The 19,452-nt window shown below is 39.3% G+C and overlaps 2 protein-coding genes across 14 annotated transcripts in view; one reads left to right on the forward strand and one right to left on the reverse strand.

Annotated features, from left to right (window-relative positions):
• LOC122981168 (hemicentin-1-like) overlaps positions 1 to 19,452 on the reverse strand; it is a 738,767-nt gene that overhangs the window by 428,858 nt on the left and 290,457 nt on the right. The window lies entirely within an intron of this gene.
• Positions 1 to 19,452, forward strand: part of LOC122981166 (dedicator of cytokinesis protein 3-like) — a 210,899-nt gene that overhangs the window by 140,165 nt on the left and 51,282 nt on the right. For all 13 annotated transcript variants that reach the window (XM_044349757.1, XM_044349756.1, XM_044349755.1 and 10 more), the window contains 7 exons: positions 2,533 to 2,574; positions 5,672 to 5,826; positions 12,837 to 12,918; positions 13,921 to 13,981; positions 14,199 to 14,346; positions 16,203 to 16,291; positions 17,059 to 17,184. In XM_044349757.1, coding sequence (XP_044205692.1) covers positions 2,533 to 2,574; positions 5,672 to 5,826; positions 12,837 to 12,918; positions 13,921 to 13,981; positions 14,199 to 14,346; positions 16,203 to 16,291; positions 17,059 to 17,184 — 703 coding nt within the window. The remainder of the gene's footprint in view (positions 1 to 2,532; positions 2,575 to 5,671; positions 5,827 to 12,836; positions 12,919 to 13,920; positions 13,982 to 14,198; positions 14,347 to 16,202; positions 16,292 to 17,058; positions 17,185 to 19,452) is intronic.

Here is a 19,452-nt window from a genome sequence, read left to right on the forward strand (position 1 = left end):
ACACTTCAATAATTTTTACCCTGAGAAAAAAGATTCTAGTACATTTCCTGGATTTAACAGTCAGCTGTGATGGTTTTGAGCCTGGTGATTGTGGGTTACAGATGGTGGGGAGCTTGTTTTGAAGGCAGGACGCTGCCTCAGTGATTGATACCGATTAACAGCCTCATCACCTTTCTTCAGATATTTTACAGAAGCATAATTTTAAACAGTGCTGTTAATATTTTACTTAATGCTCCTTGACATCCATGTTTTACAAAAAAATATGGAAAAAATAGATTTTAACTAAAGGAAGTTTGTTTTCTTCTGCTGTAAATCAGCCTCCTGTTGGTGTGTTTTGATTTTCTCTCTCCTGCTGGTCATCACTTCATTTCTCCTGTCGTTCCCTTCTCATTCTTTTTCTCTGACAATAACCCACAAGTCTGATTTAGTAGGTTTAACATCAAACAACAGCAGGATTCTTTTCTTTTACTCTTGTTGTTTATCATTTATTTTTGTTGTGTAAAATGTGTAAAAACCTTCATGTATAAAATGAACGCTAACTGAGCTTCTATGTTTCTGTTTTAACACATTAACATTCAGTTTCTCAGCTGGGAGCTTCCCAGTACAACCACAGTCCTCTACTGGTAGCTTCAGAGCGTCTGTACTTCAACAATAGTTCAGCAAACCAACACTCGTACATATCAGCTGATCTGCGGATCTCAGCCAATGACTGTGGTGCTTCTGTCGAATCTATGACCCCTTTATGATTCTGCTGACAACAACGGTTTGAGCTATTATGCTGCATTCGAGTGCTGCCTGAAATATCAGAAATACAAGCTGTGTACACATGAATGATCTACACAGGGACACTTTAGGATTAGGATTATATTTCTTTCATCTCTAAATTGCTGACAAGTGACATGCCTGGACACTAATGTACCTGATGGTAAAAGTATCTCTTTTTAATATTTATTAAAGTGCCATCTCATATACCAAATGATGACATTATTGGACAAATAGAAAACATATGTTATATCTCTATTAATTCTTTTTGTTAAGTGTTTATATGATGGATGGATTATCTGTGGGTCAGCTGTTTAAGAATTATTGAATGAAAACAACCCTGGAGCTACTTAATGTATCTGTGAGTTGCTGCAGTGTGAGGAGTATTCTTGGTTGTTCAATGTTTCTTAGTAATACTTCATGTTCTGTGTCTTATATCATCTCCGCTTTAAATAGCTGAGCTGTACCGTCAAACACTGTAGTTGTGGTGATTCCCCTTTGTTCCGTTGCCTAGAGACTGATCTGGAGACAGGATGAGAGAAAGCAGAAGAAAGAGACACAGAGAGATAAAGTGGTAAAGTTGATAGATGGTAGGATGGAGGAACAGTGAACATGCACAAAGAGAGAAAAACATCTCAAACATCTACAGCGTTTAATGGTCTTTTTCACTTGTATCAGATACTATGATAGACTCAGGATATATACATATTAGACTCAGAATGTTTTCTGTGTACATTGATGAGAATAACAAGAACAAAGAAAGTTACAGAGACTGAGATAGAAATTATAATTCAAATGCTTCCCTGTTGATACATTGTTTACTTCCAGTAATGGAAGTTAGTATTTCCTTGTGTCGGTTGTTAAATTTGAAGAAAAGGTCAAGATGAAGAAAGCACAAAATAAGATTAAATAAATTTGTTTGATCCCCGTGGCCACATTTGCATAAGTGTAGCAAAATAAGATTCAGCATTTGAGAGAAACCTATAACTCGATTACAAAGCGAGCAGTAATAGACAGAATGTCACACAGACGTATATTTTTCTTCCACCACTCGTACGCAATGAAGCAGCAAAACATTTCTGATTGGTTACCTGGCAAAACTCCGAGTTAAGAAGACAATGAGAAAGTAGCTGCAGACTGGTGTTAATTTTCTGGTCAGGGTGGAATATTTGCAAACGGTTTGCATTTGACATTCATTACTTCAATTCATAAAACAGGTTTTCACTTCTCGTTCGTCTCTCTCTTCTCACACAGCCACTCAAGAGATTTAGAGAGACAAGTCGGAGTAATGAGTCTCTGGGGCGTTTAAGCATTTTCATCATCTGAGGAAGAGAATGAAGAGAACAGAATGGAATACAATAGAGTAGAGCAGAGCAGCGAAGAGCAGAGCTGAAAAAGATCAGAGGAGAGGAGAGAGGAGAGGAAACAAGGAGAGGAGAGGAGAGAGGAGGAGGAGAGAGGAGAGGGGAGGAGAGGAGAGGAGGAGAGAGGAGAGGAGAGGAGAAGAGAGGAAAGGAGAGAGGAGAGGGGGAGAGAGGAGAGGAGAAGAGAGGAGAGAGGAGAGGAGAGGAGGAGAGAGGAGAGGAGACAAGGAGAGGAGAGGAGAGGGGGAGAGAGGAGAGAGGAGATGAGAGGAGGAGAGAGGAGGAGAGAGGAGAGGAAACAAGGAGAGGAGAGGAAACAAGAGAAAAAGAGGAGACAATATGAGAGACGATAAAAAATGCTAATTAACACCTGATGTAACATCTTTTGTTTTTCCTTCTTCCACAGCATCTGTCCAGCAGACACAGTGTACAGCAGAGCACCACACAGGTAACAATACTGTAGTAAAATATGTGTAACTCCCTCAGTGTGAAGTACTGTATTCAGTTCATTTAAAGTACTATACTGAAGTAGTTTTGAGCTACTGGAACTTCACAGTAGCATTTCCATTTGTGAGACTAGATTTATCTGTAATAGTGATGATTTACTTTGTTAAAACACAGCAGATATTGTCGGTCAGTTCAATTCAGATCTTTATTGTCCCACTAGAGGAAATTCTTTTTGCAGCATAAAAACACGAAACCATGAAAACTAAAAGACTATAAAAGAACAATTAGTGCCGGTACAATACATCCAAGTCAGACAATAAGGATGTCTGTTAAAAGCAAGGAAAACAGCAACAGGAAGAATTAACATAAGAAACATAATGTGTGAGGAATAAAGAGGAGAGATTATAATATTACTACTATAACGTAGTAGTAGTAGTAGTAGTAATGCCCTGTGAACCACCTACTGCTGATATACTGTAATAACTCAACTAAAAGAGAGACACGGTTTGTACTTTTACTACCTTGCAGAGGTGTTTTGTATCATAAACACTTTTTTATTTTAAGTTAAAGTGCAACTTTATTCGTCCCTGAAGGGCGATTGGTTTTGCAGCATAAAGTGCGACATAAAACAAACATGAAATCACATTAATAAGAGCTACACAGACTCAGCAGCATCAATGAACAAGCGTAATCATCAGAACAGCAATAAGAACAATAACAATGATGACTATCCTGTCATCCCTCTACATAAATTATGACCAGCATAACATTACAATCAAAATACACCAATAAATCCATCCAGCGGCAACAACATAATCAGAAATCAACACACACATCATCCTACAAGTTGGCCTTCATACTCATAAAGCTACCTCCTTTCCCCTGAGTCGAGGGATGAATGAGTGTTTGTGTCGTTTCGTCTCGACTGACGGGAATCTGAAGCGGGAGCCAGAGGGTGGGGGTTTAGACTCCTGATGAAGAGGGTGGATGCAGTCAGACAGGATAGAAATTGTCCTCTTTGTTAAAAAAAATTCTTCGCAATGACCATTAAACAATAGAGACGGGAGCTGAAGTATCAAAATTTAACAGAATTTATTTTCTTGCGCAAGAAGGGATGTTTCACAATGCAACACACAGGATGAGGTTACAAAGAAAAAGGCTCCCAGTGGAGCGCTTACAACAAGGTTTATACACCTTAAGTGGGCATTACAGTTCTTTCTTTAATCTATCAAATACAGACTTATAGATAACTTCATGTCTGTTTTTAGTTCTCCTGTACAGGAGCCATCTTGCCCAACTGACCCCCAGATTACATCAAGCAGCAACCTCCAGGGCTGAAAAATGAAGCCAATGTGGAAGTGCCAAAAACTGCAGTTCCTTGAATGACCACTTGAGGCTCTAAAAGCGAGTCAATCCCCATAGACCCCTCATGTTAAAATGCCCAACTTTACTGCAGAAATAAACATGTTTACAGCCTGGTACAAAAAACGGTTTTGGTCTCTAAAGCTAATTTCCTCTTTCATGACAACTGTACGGGGGGTGAATTTTTTTATAACTCACCCGTTTAAATGTTATTAAACCGTAAAGTTATACATAATGAAGGACATGGCTGCTTTGAGTGACAGGTCCGCCAGCCACTAGGTGGCTTGTTTCAGCCATTCGGCCCCGCCTCTTTGCCCATTTTTGATTGGCTGGGAGTTAGGCAGAGTCACGCACTGCCAAGATGGCGACGGCCGGAGCGGCTCGCTTTGAGCTTCAAAACCGCTCTTCAGAAACCAACGGGTGACGTCACGGTAACTACGTCCATATTTTTATACAGTCTATGGATGACATGTCTCACAATGTCTCCAACAAATTTTAATTGCTACATCTTCCTCTTTACAAACATAATGCTGGACTTCCTTTAACCTCAGCTGATGAGAAGACAGGAACAATTCATCATGATCTATGTAAAATAAACTCATACACAGTGTAATCATAATTCTTTTAACACTCTTCACCATTTTTCTGCTCGTATTTGCTATTTTAGCCGGTGCATTCTCGGATTTGATAATTAGACTGCCGTACTATGTAGGATTTGTAATCATCAGGAGTCATCAGGGACCTGCCAACAGGAAACTTGGCGAGTTTCTGTAGGCAGAAAAGTGGTTGACCTCTTCTACAAACCATCTCAGTATCACATTCAAAAGTGAGATTCTTGTATATAGTTAACAACAGATTCCACCTCTTGACCCTCAGTGTTGGTGCTCTGAGTGGGAAGAGGATGATGTCTACAGTCTTTACTTTTACTTCGGAAAAGATTTGGATTAACATGTTGTGGGGAAATGTAGCCTTAATTTGGCTGTGCAGCACAAATAGAAGAAGAAGGTTTTACACACGATTAATGCAATCAATAAAGCTTTTTTAGTGCATTTTACTTTTCAAAAGCTATGGAAATATTGATGAAAAGAATTTATAAGGATGTGTTATATTTACAAGCTACATCCACAACTGAAGTCTACTTCCTCTGAGTTATAATGAAAATAATCTCTTTCATTAAAAACACTCACATAGCCTCTACCATAGTCATCTCCTGTCGACTAGCGGAGCACTCAGGGATTCGGTGCCTTGCTCAATGGCATCCCTGTGGTTAGCTTTAAGAGACGGTGGGGTTCAAGTCACTGTCTTACTCTGGCAAAGGTTTCAGAGACAGTCTCCATATTCACAGTGGAAACAGTCCAGTACCAGAACACTTCACAGACTGTGAGGCTGCTTTATTCTTTCTGTTTTTGTTGAATAGAAACATAAGATCTGTTGCCATAGACTATTCTCATGGATCTCTTGGAAACAACATCCTTTCTAGAGGCGCTCCATATGGCACTTTTAAACACTGATGTGTCCTTCCCAAAAAAATATTTTACTTACAATCAGATAATTACTCTTAATGAATGAGATCATGACTGAAACAATTAAAAGCATCTGTCTCATATCAGATTGTTAACTTCTCTAACATTTTAAAGTTGATATTGTCATTTACTGATGTGTGAGTTACTGATGCTAAAGGCCCATAAAATTATACATTTTCCCATAATACTTGTTTTTTTATTGTGGATTTCCAGGGTGACAACACCCGGCAGCGACACGGGGAGCAGTGTAGAGTTCCAGTTCCTCACCACCTACTGGTCAACCTGAAGAGCTTCACCTACAACAGCATAGGAGAAGACACAGACATATTCTTCTCTCTGTACGACCTGAGAGAGGGAAAGACTATCAGGTAGAAAAAAACACAAACACACACTCGTCAACACATTCAAAGAAATCACGACTCAAAGAAATGTATCAAAAGGTTGTGATGCTTATTCAGACATTTTGAATGTGCGGTTTGACAGAGTATGAATCACTGAATAAGTGTGCATGGATGTGATTCATGAGGAATGGATCCAGACTAAAATGTTTTTAAGAAAATTAAGAAAAAGTTTGTCATAACAGGGAATTGGTTGGGTTGAAAATCTGGTATTTATTATGGTGTAAAAGCACAAATGTGAACATGCAGATCATTCAGACTGTTTGTTTGTGTCCGCTTGGGAGGTTTTTATGTTTTCGGAAGTTCAAATTCAAATCAGCCATAATTAACTCTCTGCAAAACCTTTCACCCACTCTGCTCTGCTCTCTCATCCTGCTGCTCTCTCTCTCTCTCTCTCTCTCTCTCTCTCTCTCTCTCTCTCTCTCTCTCTTCCTCATAGTTGGCATATTGCCTCCATAATGTGAAACAAATAGTGGCAAGTAGCCACACAGAGCTGCTGTGAATAATACATGACCTCCCACCCTAATGAATGTCCATCAATTATGCAATAGTGCAGTGATCACAATGCTAACAGATAAGGAATTACTAATGTCAATAATGAGGTTGATGTAGGCCAACTGTGATGGCATGACTGTGTGTGTGTGTGTGTGTGTGTGTGTGTGTGTGTGTCTGTGTCTGTGTGTCTGTGTGTGTGTGTGTGTGTGTGTGTGTGTGTGTGTGTGTGTGTTTGGGGTTATTAATATGTAGCAGGCTGCAGTTCAATGTAGGGTCATTGAGAGTATTAAACACAAATGTTGATGTTTAGTAGAAAGTAGAACTAATGTCACACACACAGACATTGTTCTAGGTCAGTTTTGGGGACATTACATAGTGTTACATTCATTTCCTGAAGACTAACCCGAACTCTAACATTAACCACTACCTGCCTAAACCTAAACCTAACCTTGGACAAGGCACCCCAGATTAACTGGCCTTTAGTCTGAAATTTGTCCCTGAAAGTAGCCTATGACACACCCAGACACACACACACACACACACATACACACACAAATACATTTGACCTTGGCAGCCTGTTTTCAAAGTCTAGTCTGACTCAGCATTAGTCAAATGACAAGACCTGCTCCTCTGAGACGCTCAGATGACAGAGAGGAGACGAAAGAGAGGAGAGTCGACAAAAGCGAAGGAGAGAAGAGGAGATAGAAGAGAGGAGAGGAGATTTGTCAGAAGAGAGGAGACGAGACAGAAGAGAGGGGAGAAGATGAGATTTAAGGAGAGGAGAGGAGACAGAAGAGAGGAGATGAGTTTACGGCTGATAGTAACTTTCCAAAAAGTCCTCCAGCTATTGAGATTTAAGTCACCAACTGAGGCTTTTTGCCCCCAGAGCAGCTCTGCCTCTGAGAATTATTTGTGCAACTAAAACCCCAGTCTGTGTTGGTGTGTGTGTGTGTTTCTGAGTGTTTCTGAGTGTTTTAGTGTATTTAATGTGTTATCCTCTGCCTCTTGCTACTGTACGTCCAATAAGCACCGCGATCCGTCCGGAGGGAGAGAACGAAACTGAGGCAGAGTTTTGTAATGTGCTTGGATCTCAGCTGTTGATTTCTGTCTTTTCTCTGGTCTCCTTACTCAAAGTGTGTCACATTTGGGAGTTTTGAGAGGGAGCTGAAGATTTCTCCTCGTGTCTCTCCTCTCAGAGAACAGGCAGATTGAAGACTCTCACATGCCTCAGGGACCAGCGAACAACTGTCTGTTGATCTCAGAGAATCTCCAGTGTTTTGCTTTTATTTGTGCAAGGGACAATATTTTAATGAACCTGCAGTTCCAATATTTTTTTCTTTCAATTCATGTTTGTCCAAAATTCATGTTGCTTGTGGAAGCAAAACAGTCAAGCACACAAAGTCCCTACACAGTCTCATTTCAGCAGACTAAATGATGAAGAGTTTGCATATTGATTGTTTGAATTAATTGCTGCAATGTTGTAGGAAACCTTGATCGGGGTATTTTAGCAGTCAGACTCCAGCATAACAACACAGGGGCGTCTGCTGCTGCTGGCCAATCATTTCCACTGTTTACCTCACAAACATAGCAGTGAAAGGAGTTGCAAAATTCTGACTATCTGACTGTCAGCAGTGTTGTGGCACATGAAAACCTTGATCTGTTACTTAACCTGGACTTCCTGGATGGTACGATAACTCCTTATCTCACCAGTACCTTAAACTAAAAGCCTCCATCAACACTTGTTTTAATGCAGTGTTTCACATTGATGAACCGTTTAGATAATTAACCGTTTGTAAACATCTCAGCTCAAATGAGGCTATGCAGAGTTTAAAGGGGACATATCATGCTTTTTGTGATTTTCTGTTATTTTTATGCAGTTATGATGTGAGATGTTAAATATGGTCAAAGGTCCAAAACTTGAGGTGAACATATGTAAAAATGCTCCCTAGAAGTCAAAAGTCAGGGCTTCAACCTGCTCTGAATGCTTTGTTTGCAAAGTTACCTCCACTTCCTCCTTGTGATGACATCAGATTGTTTGCACGTGCACACAAACGTCCGTCCTGAGGTTGTTGCTAAGATTGTTCCACGGGTTGGTCCCGTTTTCCACTCACATCTTTCAGATTTTGGCTCGAACATGTACGGATGTATATGAGAAGTTTCCAATTTGAGTAAAGAACAAGAAAAAGAAATGAAATCCTGCTACTACTGTTTATTTATGTAAAGGAGGAGCAGCTTCCTGAAGCTGACCAATCAGAACAGAGTGGGCTCATCACGAGGCGGGCCTTTTAGAGACAGGAGCTAAAACGGCCTGTTTCAGACAGAGGCTGAACTGAGGGGCTGCATAAGTTATACAAGAATACAAGATAAGATAAATAAGGAGTTTTTAACTGTAAATCATGTGAATGATATTCCAGAAGAGCCTCAGAATATAAATATAGACCTGTGAAATGTGCAGGATATGTTCCTTTAAAAATAAAGGTTCAGTCTATGTCCTATTGCATGAACTTCTCTCACGTCTTATTGTTTGGTCTAAAACCAGGTAAGACGAGCCAAAAAGACTCACATTTCAAAACAGTTCAATGACAAATAATGCACTGAACAAATCATTGAATCTGTTAGTCATGCTACCAGTGCAAAGCTAGATTTCCCCCACTATACCAATGACTTATGATTACATAGGATATATGAATATATATAAATGTACTCTGCCAACATCAGTTATTTAGCTGTTATTTCACTACATCAATCTGATTTCTAGTCCTCTCTTTCAGACGTACCAGTAATAAAGACTTTTCCACTGTAATTATGACAACAGAGACTCTGTGTTTTCTGTCACTGGCTTTAAAAACTCATCTCTACAAGGTATGACTAACAGGAGCCTGTTCTCACTGAATCATTTCCCTGTTTCATCTTCTTTTCACCATCATTTGATTCTCATCAAGAAAACCCAACCCTCCTCTTCAGCTTTTATTTATCTCCTTCCCATCAACTTCTTTCTTACATGACATTACAGTGATCACAAGGATGATGTCGGTGCATTGTTGCTTCAGTGAGTGCATTGCTTACTTTTCATTCCTTGAAATGATGGCAATCATTGAAAATTCAACTGTCTGAGTGTCAGGTGAATCCCTTAAATAATACCATAAATCTATCCAAGGTGCAGTGAAAGGAAGTGTTTGTGTAATGCAGTGTGTACACACAGTGTGTTGTTTGTGTGTGTTTATTTTGGCTGCACAGTATCTCCTTCTTTTTTCCTCTCTATCTTCCTATCACATACAACCACACACACACACACACACACACACACTCCTGCTGTTTGGGGAGAAATACAAATTTATTCTCTTTTGTTGTATTTGTTTGTTTGGGCTGAGGTTTCTCCAGGGGATTAGAATAAATTGCTTAATTTATCTATCTAGGTAAAATACAATTGTGAGATTACAGTCCAAGAGAATTTTTATAATTGGCCCAATTGTTAGTAGGTGTATTGATGGTTGTGGGGAGGCGGGGTCTAGGGGACATTGAATTATGTCAGTCGCAAGGTTTGCCGGTGTGTGTGTGTGTGCGTGTGTGTGTGTGTGTGTGTGTGTGTGTGTGTGTGTGTGTGTGTGTGTGTGTGTGTGTGTGTGCTGTTTTTCTTGAGTCGAGGCTCTGCTGCAGATACTTTTTAGACTCTAAAAGTAGACTCTAAAAAACAATAATTTCCACACCATCGCCATTCGTCCTCCTAGAGTATGAATGGCGATGGTGTGGAAATGATTGGTTCATATGCATTTCCACAAAGTGTGCGTGTGTGCCTGTTTGTGCATCTCTGTACACCGTGTGTGCAAGTGCATCCATGCATACATCCCTCTACAGTACATCGGTGTATGGCTGTCCATGTGCATGTGTGTATCCATGCATACATGCTGGAATCTGTGTGTGTGTGTGTGTGTGTGTGTGTGTGTGTGTGTGTGTGTGTGTGTGTGTGTATCAAGCAGATCATTTTCTGATTGCATCCATGTTGTTTATGTGGCCTCCGTCATAGTGATGTAGTGAAAAGTGTTAATAATTCAACTCTGGTTTTGTGTGTGTGTGTGTGTGTGTGTGTGTGTGTGTGTGTGTAGGTGGAGGAGGAGTGTATTTACAAAGATTTATGTGCATGAGTGTGTACATGTTGTACATTTGTGCCAGCTGTCCACCTAAGAGATGGTTACAAATTACTTTGGATAGCATGTGTGTACATATATGTTGTTGTACTTATTTTGGCTGCACTGTATCTCCCTCCACACACACACACACACACACACCATCACACACACACCATCACACTGTCCCACTGTTTGAGGAGAAATACATATTTATTCTCTTTTGTTGTAGTTGTTTGTTTGGGCCGCCGTATCTCCAGGGGATTAGAATAAATTGTTTATTTTAAAGAATTGGACATAGTGTGTGTTGTAGGGATTTGTTGGTCCTCACTGCTGTTGTTTGCAGGGAATTCTGCAAACATTAACAATAACCCCAGAGTCAGGTTTTATTGTGTATGTTGAATAATAAAGATTATTTGAAGAGCTGTTGTTCTGTAATGAGATACAGTATTTACCAGGCAACATACGTGGAATTCAATCTTGCAGAGTAGCTGATGACACAAAATGAAGATAAATTGTCGTAGTTTGGCGATGATCGTAGCAACGTTCAGTAAGTCCCTGGTTTATGAAATGATTATATTACCTGTAGTAACAAAGTTAAAACTACAAACCTGTAATTCCCAAACATTTTGGTTTGTGACCGTTTCAGTAAATCAGTGTGTGGTCGGGGCCCACTGTCACGTTTCAGATGTCTGTTCCACCAAAGAGACGTTTCTCCTCTAAACTTCTCAGATGGTTTCAAATAAACAACTGTTAGAAAAGATTAGAGAAAAGTCTGAAAAATGAATCCAAATTTATGAAGCAGAAATATGTTTTATATCTTTTCTACCCAACTTCTCATTTTATAACTCCTCAGATTTATCTCGTGACCCTTATACTGTAAAGAATTTAAAAGTAGCTCCGCCTCGACCAACAATATAATTCTGCTTATGAATTGATTCATCAGTGTAAATAATTCATTTTATTACATATTTATATACAGTCACAGGGGCCAATTTTCTTACTTTGACTTTGACTTTGACTTGTAAATTTAGCAGATAATACTTCTGTATTTTTAGATGGGGTTTTAAATGCAGGACTTTTACTTGAAATTAAGTATTTTTTACATTGTGAGTGTTGCTACAGATACCCAAGAGCCCAAGATACACAACATATGATGAACATGAACACATTCAGAATTCAAATACAACTAAATTTTCATCCAGGATGAAAGAAGGCAGCAGTGAAACAGCGAGGATGTAGAGTTTACTGTTGTTCTATACAGACTGAAGAAGCACCAAATGTTGGACATTTATGATTGGATAGACTCACAGGTCCGTCTCCTAATGCTTCGTTCATAGAGACTGAGGACAATCTCTCAGGTTTCGTTGTTAAAACTGGGTGGAAACAATTAGAGTTTAAAAACTATTAGAATATCATTTCCAGTAAGTCGTGTTCATGTTAGGGATGTAGGTTTGTTAGAGGCCGCGCTCGCAACTCGCAACTACCATACAATTAGAAATCCCCAGACTTGGGTAGGTGGAGATCTCTAGTATGTAACATGTGACTATCAACACACTCCCATGCCTGCCTGAGCTAGCAGGAGGCTCCATTAATGGTTTACACTAAATACTGTGTTCACTTCTTCTCCTTCTTATTTCTGCATAAATCGCAGCACAAACCAAAACTGTCAGTGGTTTAGTATGTGCTGATCACTCTTTTCAGAGTCACTTATGACTGAGGATCTCATAATGTGTCTGAGGCTTAACTGTATTAATTTCATGTCTTTGTTGAATAAAAGCATGTCAGCTGAGTCACATCCTCTGGATAAATAGGGGTTAAAAGAACAGAGTTGCTGACACCGGCAGACAATATTTTGCTGTTCCCTGAAGCGAAAAAGGCTGAGACACGCTGCTTTAGAGTTTCTTCACTGCCAGTCCTCCAGGGGGGAGAGGAGAGAGGAGGCATGAGGAGAAATCTGAAAGAATTTTATATCCCTTTCAGAAATCCCCTGAGGAGACTCAGCGAGGGCACCGGGGTAAATTGGTTGTGGTTAGAGCAGAGTTTTTCAACCTTGGAGTCGGGTTTCGCAGGATATGCAGATGAGGTCACAGCGATTTCTGTGTAATTGTTTTGTATGATATTCTCAGATTCACATGACAACCAGTCTGAATTCTTTGGGCATAAAAACAGAATCTTGGGTCAGAAAAGATTTAATCCCAGACACCCAGTGAGTCCTGAAATCTGCAGCGAGACACTAACTGAGTTAATTTCTTTTAGGTCAAAGGTCAGTTACAGAGCAGCAGCCCTGCAGCTAGTTCACTTTACACAGGGTTTAAATGTTTGTTCAAAAGCTAAAGGCAGTTGTTTGTGTTTTTCCAGTGAGAAGTTCATGGTCAGACTGAACAAGAACGGAGGACCGAAGAATCCAGAGAAGGTGGACAGGCTGTGTGCTCTCTTTACGGTAACATACGCACAGAATCACACATTTAAAATGACAAAGACATGTTTAAAATGCAGGTGGTTGAACACAGTACCAGTACTGATACTGTAGTCTAAGATAGATGTGATGTGAAGTAGATGTGAAGAAGTGGGAGGAAGAATATAAAAGTAAGGATGCATTGCCCCCTATTGCTCTGTTGTAGAATCAGCTTCACTCACAATCATGTGGTTCAGCAGAAGAACCTTAATAAACACAGAGAGACGCTGATATAACCAGAAACAAGAGAGCAGCCATCATGAACGTATTTTCATTGCTGTGTTATTATGAGGCTTTTTGGAGAAAATTCACCACCAAATTCACCAAATTCAATTTTTTTCTCTGAGAAATATAAAAATATAGAAAATAATATAAAGAGACTAAAAGGCACAGTTTACATAGAAGGTAAAATATGCTTTTTCTTGCTTCCCATGATAACATCGGTTAATTTCAGTGTAGGGCTGCAACCATGCTTATTTTCATTGTCAATTAATCTGCTGATTATTGTGTCAATTAATCAATTAATAGTTTAGTCTATGAGTTGTCAGCTATAAGTGAAATGCATCATAATTTCCCACAACAAGGAGATTTATTAAAATGTCTTCAAATTGGAGAAGCTGGAGGCCGATTGTTTTTATTTTGGATTTTTGTTCGAAAAATTATTAAATCTATTAATCAATTATCAATTAATTACTTAATTAATTTTCTGTTAATCAGTTAATTGATTAATTGACTAATTGTTGCAGCTTTATTTCAATCAAACTTTGCTGTTTTGGTGTTTGGGGCAAATGTCTAAAAAGTACCGCAGGAGGAAATCCAGAAGAATCATCAGTCCTGCACCTCTACATTATAAATCTGAGTGTGAATCTTGATATTTTCTTGCTGCGATGTGATTAATTTTATTAACAGAACAAGAAAACATCAGTGCTGAATTTGAACTTGTATTTTCAGTAACTGTGTCGTTTTGTTTTCTCTTGGACTGTGCAGGACCTGAGCAACAAAGACATGAAGAGAGATCTCTACATCGTCTCGCAGGTCATCAGAACAGGTAAGACTGTAGTAGACATACAGTAAAACATACAGGAAGTATGTTGAGACTGTCAGAGTGTCCAAGGTCATTTTTGAGACTGTAGTTTCATCTTTTTAAATGCGCTTCTCTTTTGTAATTGTTTACTTCCAACTCAGAGACAATTTTATGTATGTGTGCTGCTGAATGACCATACATACACACACACACACACACACACACATACTTCCTGTTGCAGGTCGCATGCTGTTGAATGACAGTAAGAAAGGCCCTCCACACGTTCAGTACCGCCGACCGTACGGCTGCGCTGTCCTGGCCATGAGTGACGTTCTGCAGACCATCTCAGAGCTCAAAGAGGAGAAAGACTTTGTCCTGAAAGTCTACACGTAAGTGGCTGCACACACACACACACACACACACACACACACTCTATATACATGCTATAATGTTTGGTGTTAATTAAAATCTCATCATGTGCTGCTCAGAAAAGTCAATCCAAGCAGTCTACACGTTGTTTAATTCTCCTCAGATATATTATCTGATAACAAATATGTCAAACAAATACACAGTGATGATATATACATATATTTTATCTTCTATTAATTCTACTCTACTCAGTCTTTTATGAGCATTAAAACCCATAGCAGACCTGTGCTCACATTACATTACTATATGTCACTGGTCTGAGTATTTTGACTGCTAATTTTCGATATATTCAGTGAAACTAGGTTTATATTTAACTCAGCTACCTTCTGACCTCTGAAAAACTTAACTTTTCAGCCTAACTGGTTCATACTCTCAGGCTGAAGATCTGCTGATTAAAACACATTTTATTGAATGCTAAACTGAGTCATCACACTAAAATGAATCTATTTCTGTAGCATTGCTAACAGCTATGAACCAGGCATTAAAATGTATCTGGGAGCAAGAACTCACAGAGAAATTAGTAAATAAAATCATAGTTCTATTCATTTGATATAAGGAAGAGCCTGACAATACAAATATAAGTTTCAGTTCTTTAGTTTTTAGTTAAAGGAAAGAGAACTGCATGTTCACAACTGTCAGGGAATAAGATGTAGTATATGGGAATTCATTAAAGGACCAGTATGTAGGATTTAGCGGTGAGGTTCAAAAGATGGATACACACAAAAGGCTCCACAACTTGAAAACTATATCCTGTTGTCCTGATCTGAACATTTTGGGGCACAGAGGAAAAGAAGTTGAGTGCAAAATTAGTGACAAATGAATCTGATAGAAAAGGTCAGTGAGAAGAAAAGAACAAAAGGTTAAAGATGAGACAATAAAAGAGGAGGATATCTTTACATCATATTCTTCACTCTTGTCCCTTTGTCTCCTCAGCCAATGACCTTTTCCTTCTTCTCTTCTGCTTAACCCTTTATTTCCTCAGTCTCTCACCTCATCTAACCTTTTTTTTCTCACTCTGTCTATCACTGATACTGCAATATGTAGGAGAAATGTCCCATAAGCTACAGACAGCCACTTCACTGTTGTGTCACACAGTAGTTTTTGCAGTCTTATAATGCCATCAGCACTCCATTCTTCATACAACACAGACTTATTCACACCCACTCACACACATACACACACACACACACACACACACACACACACACACACACACACACACACACACAGTCATAGTTACATCATGTTGTGACTGTCAGCACTGTAGGGCTCCTGCAGGCAAGTCTTAAGAAGTTTCAGCCGAGAGGAATTCCCTTGCCTCTGCAAACTGTGTGTGTGTGTGTGTGTGTGTGTGTGTGTGTGTGTGTGTGTGTGTGTGTTTGAGGCCTCACAGCAACCTTAGCTGAACTCCTGAGGGGGGTTCATGCTTCATGGGTGGTTACACATCCTCTCTTTGTACCTCGGGGTTCCTGCTTCTCAAGCCTCTTGTGTGACATCTATGTGACTGAAAATGCCAACATGTTAGTGGCCCTGTAGCACAATTCTTCACATCCGCCAGCAAAGATAAATAATAAATAACTACTAGAATCCACCAGTATTTCTACTTGCTTATTGTTCAGCTGATGCTGTGGACATGGATGAGCTGTTATCATCTTTATTACTTCAAATTCCAGCTAGTCCTTCTGCCTGACTGCAGTATAGCTCCTGTGCAGTGTTAGCTGCAATTGCAATTAATTACAATTAACTAAGCCTCTCCCAAATGAGTCACAAAAATGTTTTCTGCTTGATAAGACCTGAGATTTATGTTGCTTTCCAGCTGCAACAACGAGAATGAATGGTACCAGATCCACGAGAACATCATCCGCAAGTCCAGCACCAAATACACCGCTCCCAGCACCAACTACGGTAGGACAGAGTGTGTGTGTATCTCGTGCTACAGTAATTATGACTGGAAACAGCTTGAGTGTGTGTGTGTGACAGTGTCAGTATGATTAATTGATATGTGAGCAGATCAGATGCATTTAACCCAAATCTGATCAAATGTATTTGTGGTAAATTGATCAGCTGACAGCACAGAAATTAACCATATCAAATTTCAATTTTTTTTTAGATGACTTACTGTAGTTGTACATTCAAATGCTGTTTAATTTATCCAAATACTGTCATCTGTTAATAATTACTGTAAAGATCAACTCCAAGATAAAGATGTCAGTGTTTTCTGACAGGAAACATAACATTAATAACCAGGTTATCTATAACTTTACAGACACTAATAAACTAATAAACTAATAAACTAATAAAAAGTTAGACACACAAACACAGAACTCATGAACTTTCAAAACAAACATACAAACCTTTGACTTGTTCGGAAACCAGCTCTCACTCTGAATGACACAAGCATGTCATCACTTGACATCAGCTGGAAAATCATCTTAATTAGTGTCACTGCAGGGAACTCTCAGCCTCTTGTGCCCACGTGTTAAAGTCAGTGAACTCCCGCGTCCCCAAAATGTATCATCTAACGTATGGTCTTATTGAGAGGAGGTTGTAACCAGTGTGTTTTCATGCCTTATAGGAAAATTTGGTTATTCCATACTTCCATACTTCCATCTTTACTTCATGTATCTTGTCTCTTTCTTCTCTGTTTCGCTCTCTTGCTTCCATCCCTGCAGGTCTGATCATCTCTCTGCAGCTGCTGAGGGGCGACATGGAGCAGGTCCGCAGAGAGAACCCACTCATTTTCAGCAGGGGGGTGGCCATCACACGCAAACTGGGCTTCCCTGATGTCATCATGCCAGGTGAGTCAGTGATTCAGCCACATCACTTATTTATTTATTTAGCTAGAGTTAGCTTACAGCTCATTTTCAGTTGCGGCCCCTTTGCAGGTCACAATTAAAACGTATAACAGCACAATAACAAAACAGTACAAAGCAAAAAACAGACAGCACACATTAAACAAAGTTACACATCACACACACACACACACACACACACACACACACACACACACACACACACACACAATGTCAACTAGGAATGACCAATGAATGCTTGAAAATTTGAAAGAAGGATTATTTGCATTCATGAGAAGACCATGAGATAAAATGTAGAGTCAGTGGTTTCAGAGCTGAGCAGCTTTCAGCAGACTTTTTAATTTGGTTTTAAACATACTGATGAAGCTGCAGCTCTTCAGGTCATCAGGTGGGACGTCACACTGAGTCGTGGCTTTTACAGAGAAAGCTGACTGTCCGAATGCAGTGTGACAAAATGGTCCAGTACAATCTGTTATAGAGGATTTTATAGAGTTCACTGAACAAAAATACAGTCACATAATGGAGGAGGGGCCTAATCATTTAAAATTTTATAAACAAGGCACAAATTTGAATATAATTTAAAATTCTCAAAGCCCAGTAAATTGTATTTCTTCTGTATCCTACAGTTATGATAATGCATTGTCTTTTTTAAGGTTTGTTTATATAAGGACTCTAGTGGTTTTATGGTTGTTACTCCAGCCTGCCCCAAACATGCAATGCAATAAGACATGCATGAATATCTTGTCTGCATCCAGAGAGATACAGTTTGGAAACTGTCTCTGGATGCAGACAAGACATGTATCCCATCACAACATGAGGAGATGATTAATTTTCTCTGGGACACAAGTTATTGCTTCCGAAGGCCTTGTGTTGACACTGGATCGGCATGTAATGCAGCAATAAGAGAGGGGTTGAAAGTTTAAAAAGTTTCACTTTAAGCAAATTAAATACACTTTGCCCTAAAGTACTGTAGTGATCTGTCACATAACTGATAAAGAGAAAGTAATGTAGCGATGGCCCAGGATGTTTTATTAGCTGTGGGAGAAGATCTATGTTACAGTTTCTGGAATTTGTCTTCTGTATAATCATTCCCTCCAAGATTACAAAGACAAACAAAATGAAGTTCTGCATGGAACAAAGTCACTACAACTGGTGGGAAGTGTGATGGGTTCTTTATCACATGATGCTAACACAGCAAATAAGAAGTGTCAGATGTAGTGATGTGAGCTTCCAGTAACTCTCATGGTAAAGCAAAGTGGCGTCTCTTTAGTTCGTTTTGGTACTGGCCAAAATTATCAGCAATATTTAATGATTATCACAGATAATTATTGATTATTGTAATCAATAGAAATTATTAGTAAGAATTAATAATAGCGAGGCACCACCCTGGAGTCAGGGAAAAAGATTCAATTCAGTCTCAAAATCTACTAAGCTATCAATTTGGAACTCTGATTAATAATTAACTTAATAACTATAACCACAGTTACCATAATAACTAATTAAGGTTGAAGGATTTTGGAGTTCTTTGCAGAGCAGAGGTTGGCAAAACTCATTATTGTGCAACATTAAACAGACAGCGTGTATATTCAAAAGCATTTATTTAACAAAAAGGTAAAAGAGCAAAACACACAATATTAATCTAACTAAATGTATCTATATACAAGTGTATATGTGTGTGTGTTTGTGTGTGTGTGTGTATGTGTGTATATGCAAGATGGCTGAAGTCACTTGCTGAGTGAGCACATGGCATGCAGGCAATATGGCCGACAGAGTGAACTATAGAAACAAAAGGCCAGACCATGTGGTGTCTTGAACCACATCTGCTGCCTGAAGCAGTGTGCAGAGTTAGGTTTTAAACCACTTAACTGTGTGGTTCTCTGTTTCTCTGGTGTAGGCTAAAGGTGCCACGTTAAGAAGAGCTTAGTTGCATGCAAGGCCTAGTTACTGGATGTAACGTGTGTCAAGTATGCTAACATTAACTTGGCAGTGTGACTATGCAATAACCTGACCATCACAAAAAGGACATCATAACAATAGTTCACCGAATAATATTAGCCAAATCAATACATGTACAGTATATTGCCTGAGTTAAACATTCTTGCTTAGCCATGCTATGTTTCACTATATCTTGCTAGGTTATGCCCAGTTGTTGCCAAGTCCATGGAGAAAGAGATGCTTTGTGGTGTTCTGCTGCTTCTTAGCTGGTGAATCTGTGGATGAGTCAGGCTGAGAAAAGTTTGGCTCCAAGGCTGA

Source organism: Thunnus albacares, chromosome 4, assembly GCF_914725855.1.
Source record: "Thunnus albacares chromosome 4, fThuAlb1.1, whole genome shotgun sequence".
NCBI classification, from domain to species: Eukaryota; Metazoa; Chordata; class Actinopteri; order Scombriformes; family Scombridae; genus Thunnus; species Thunnus albacares.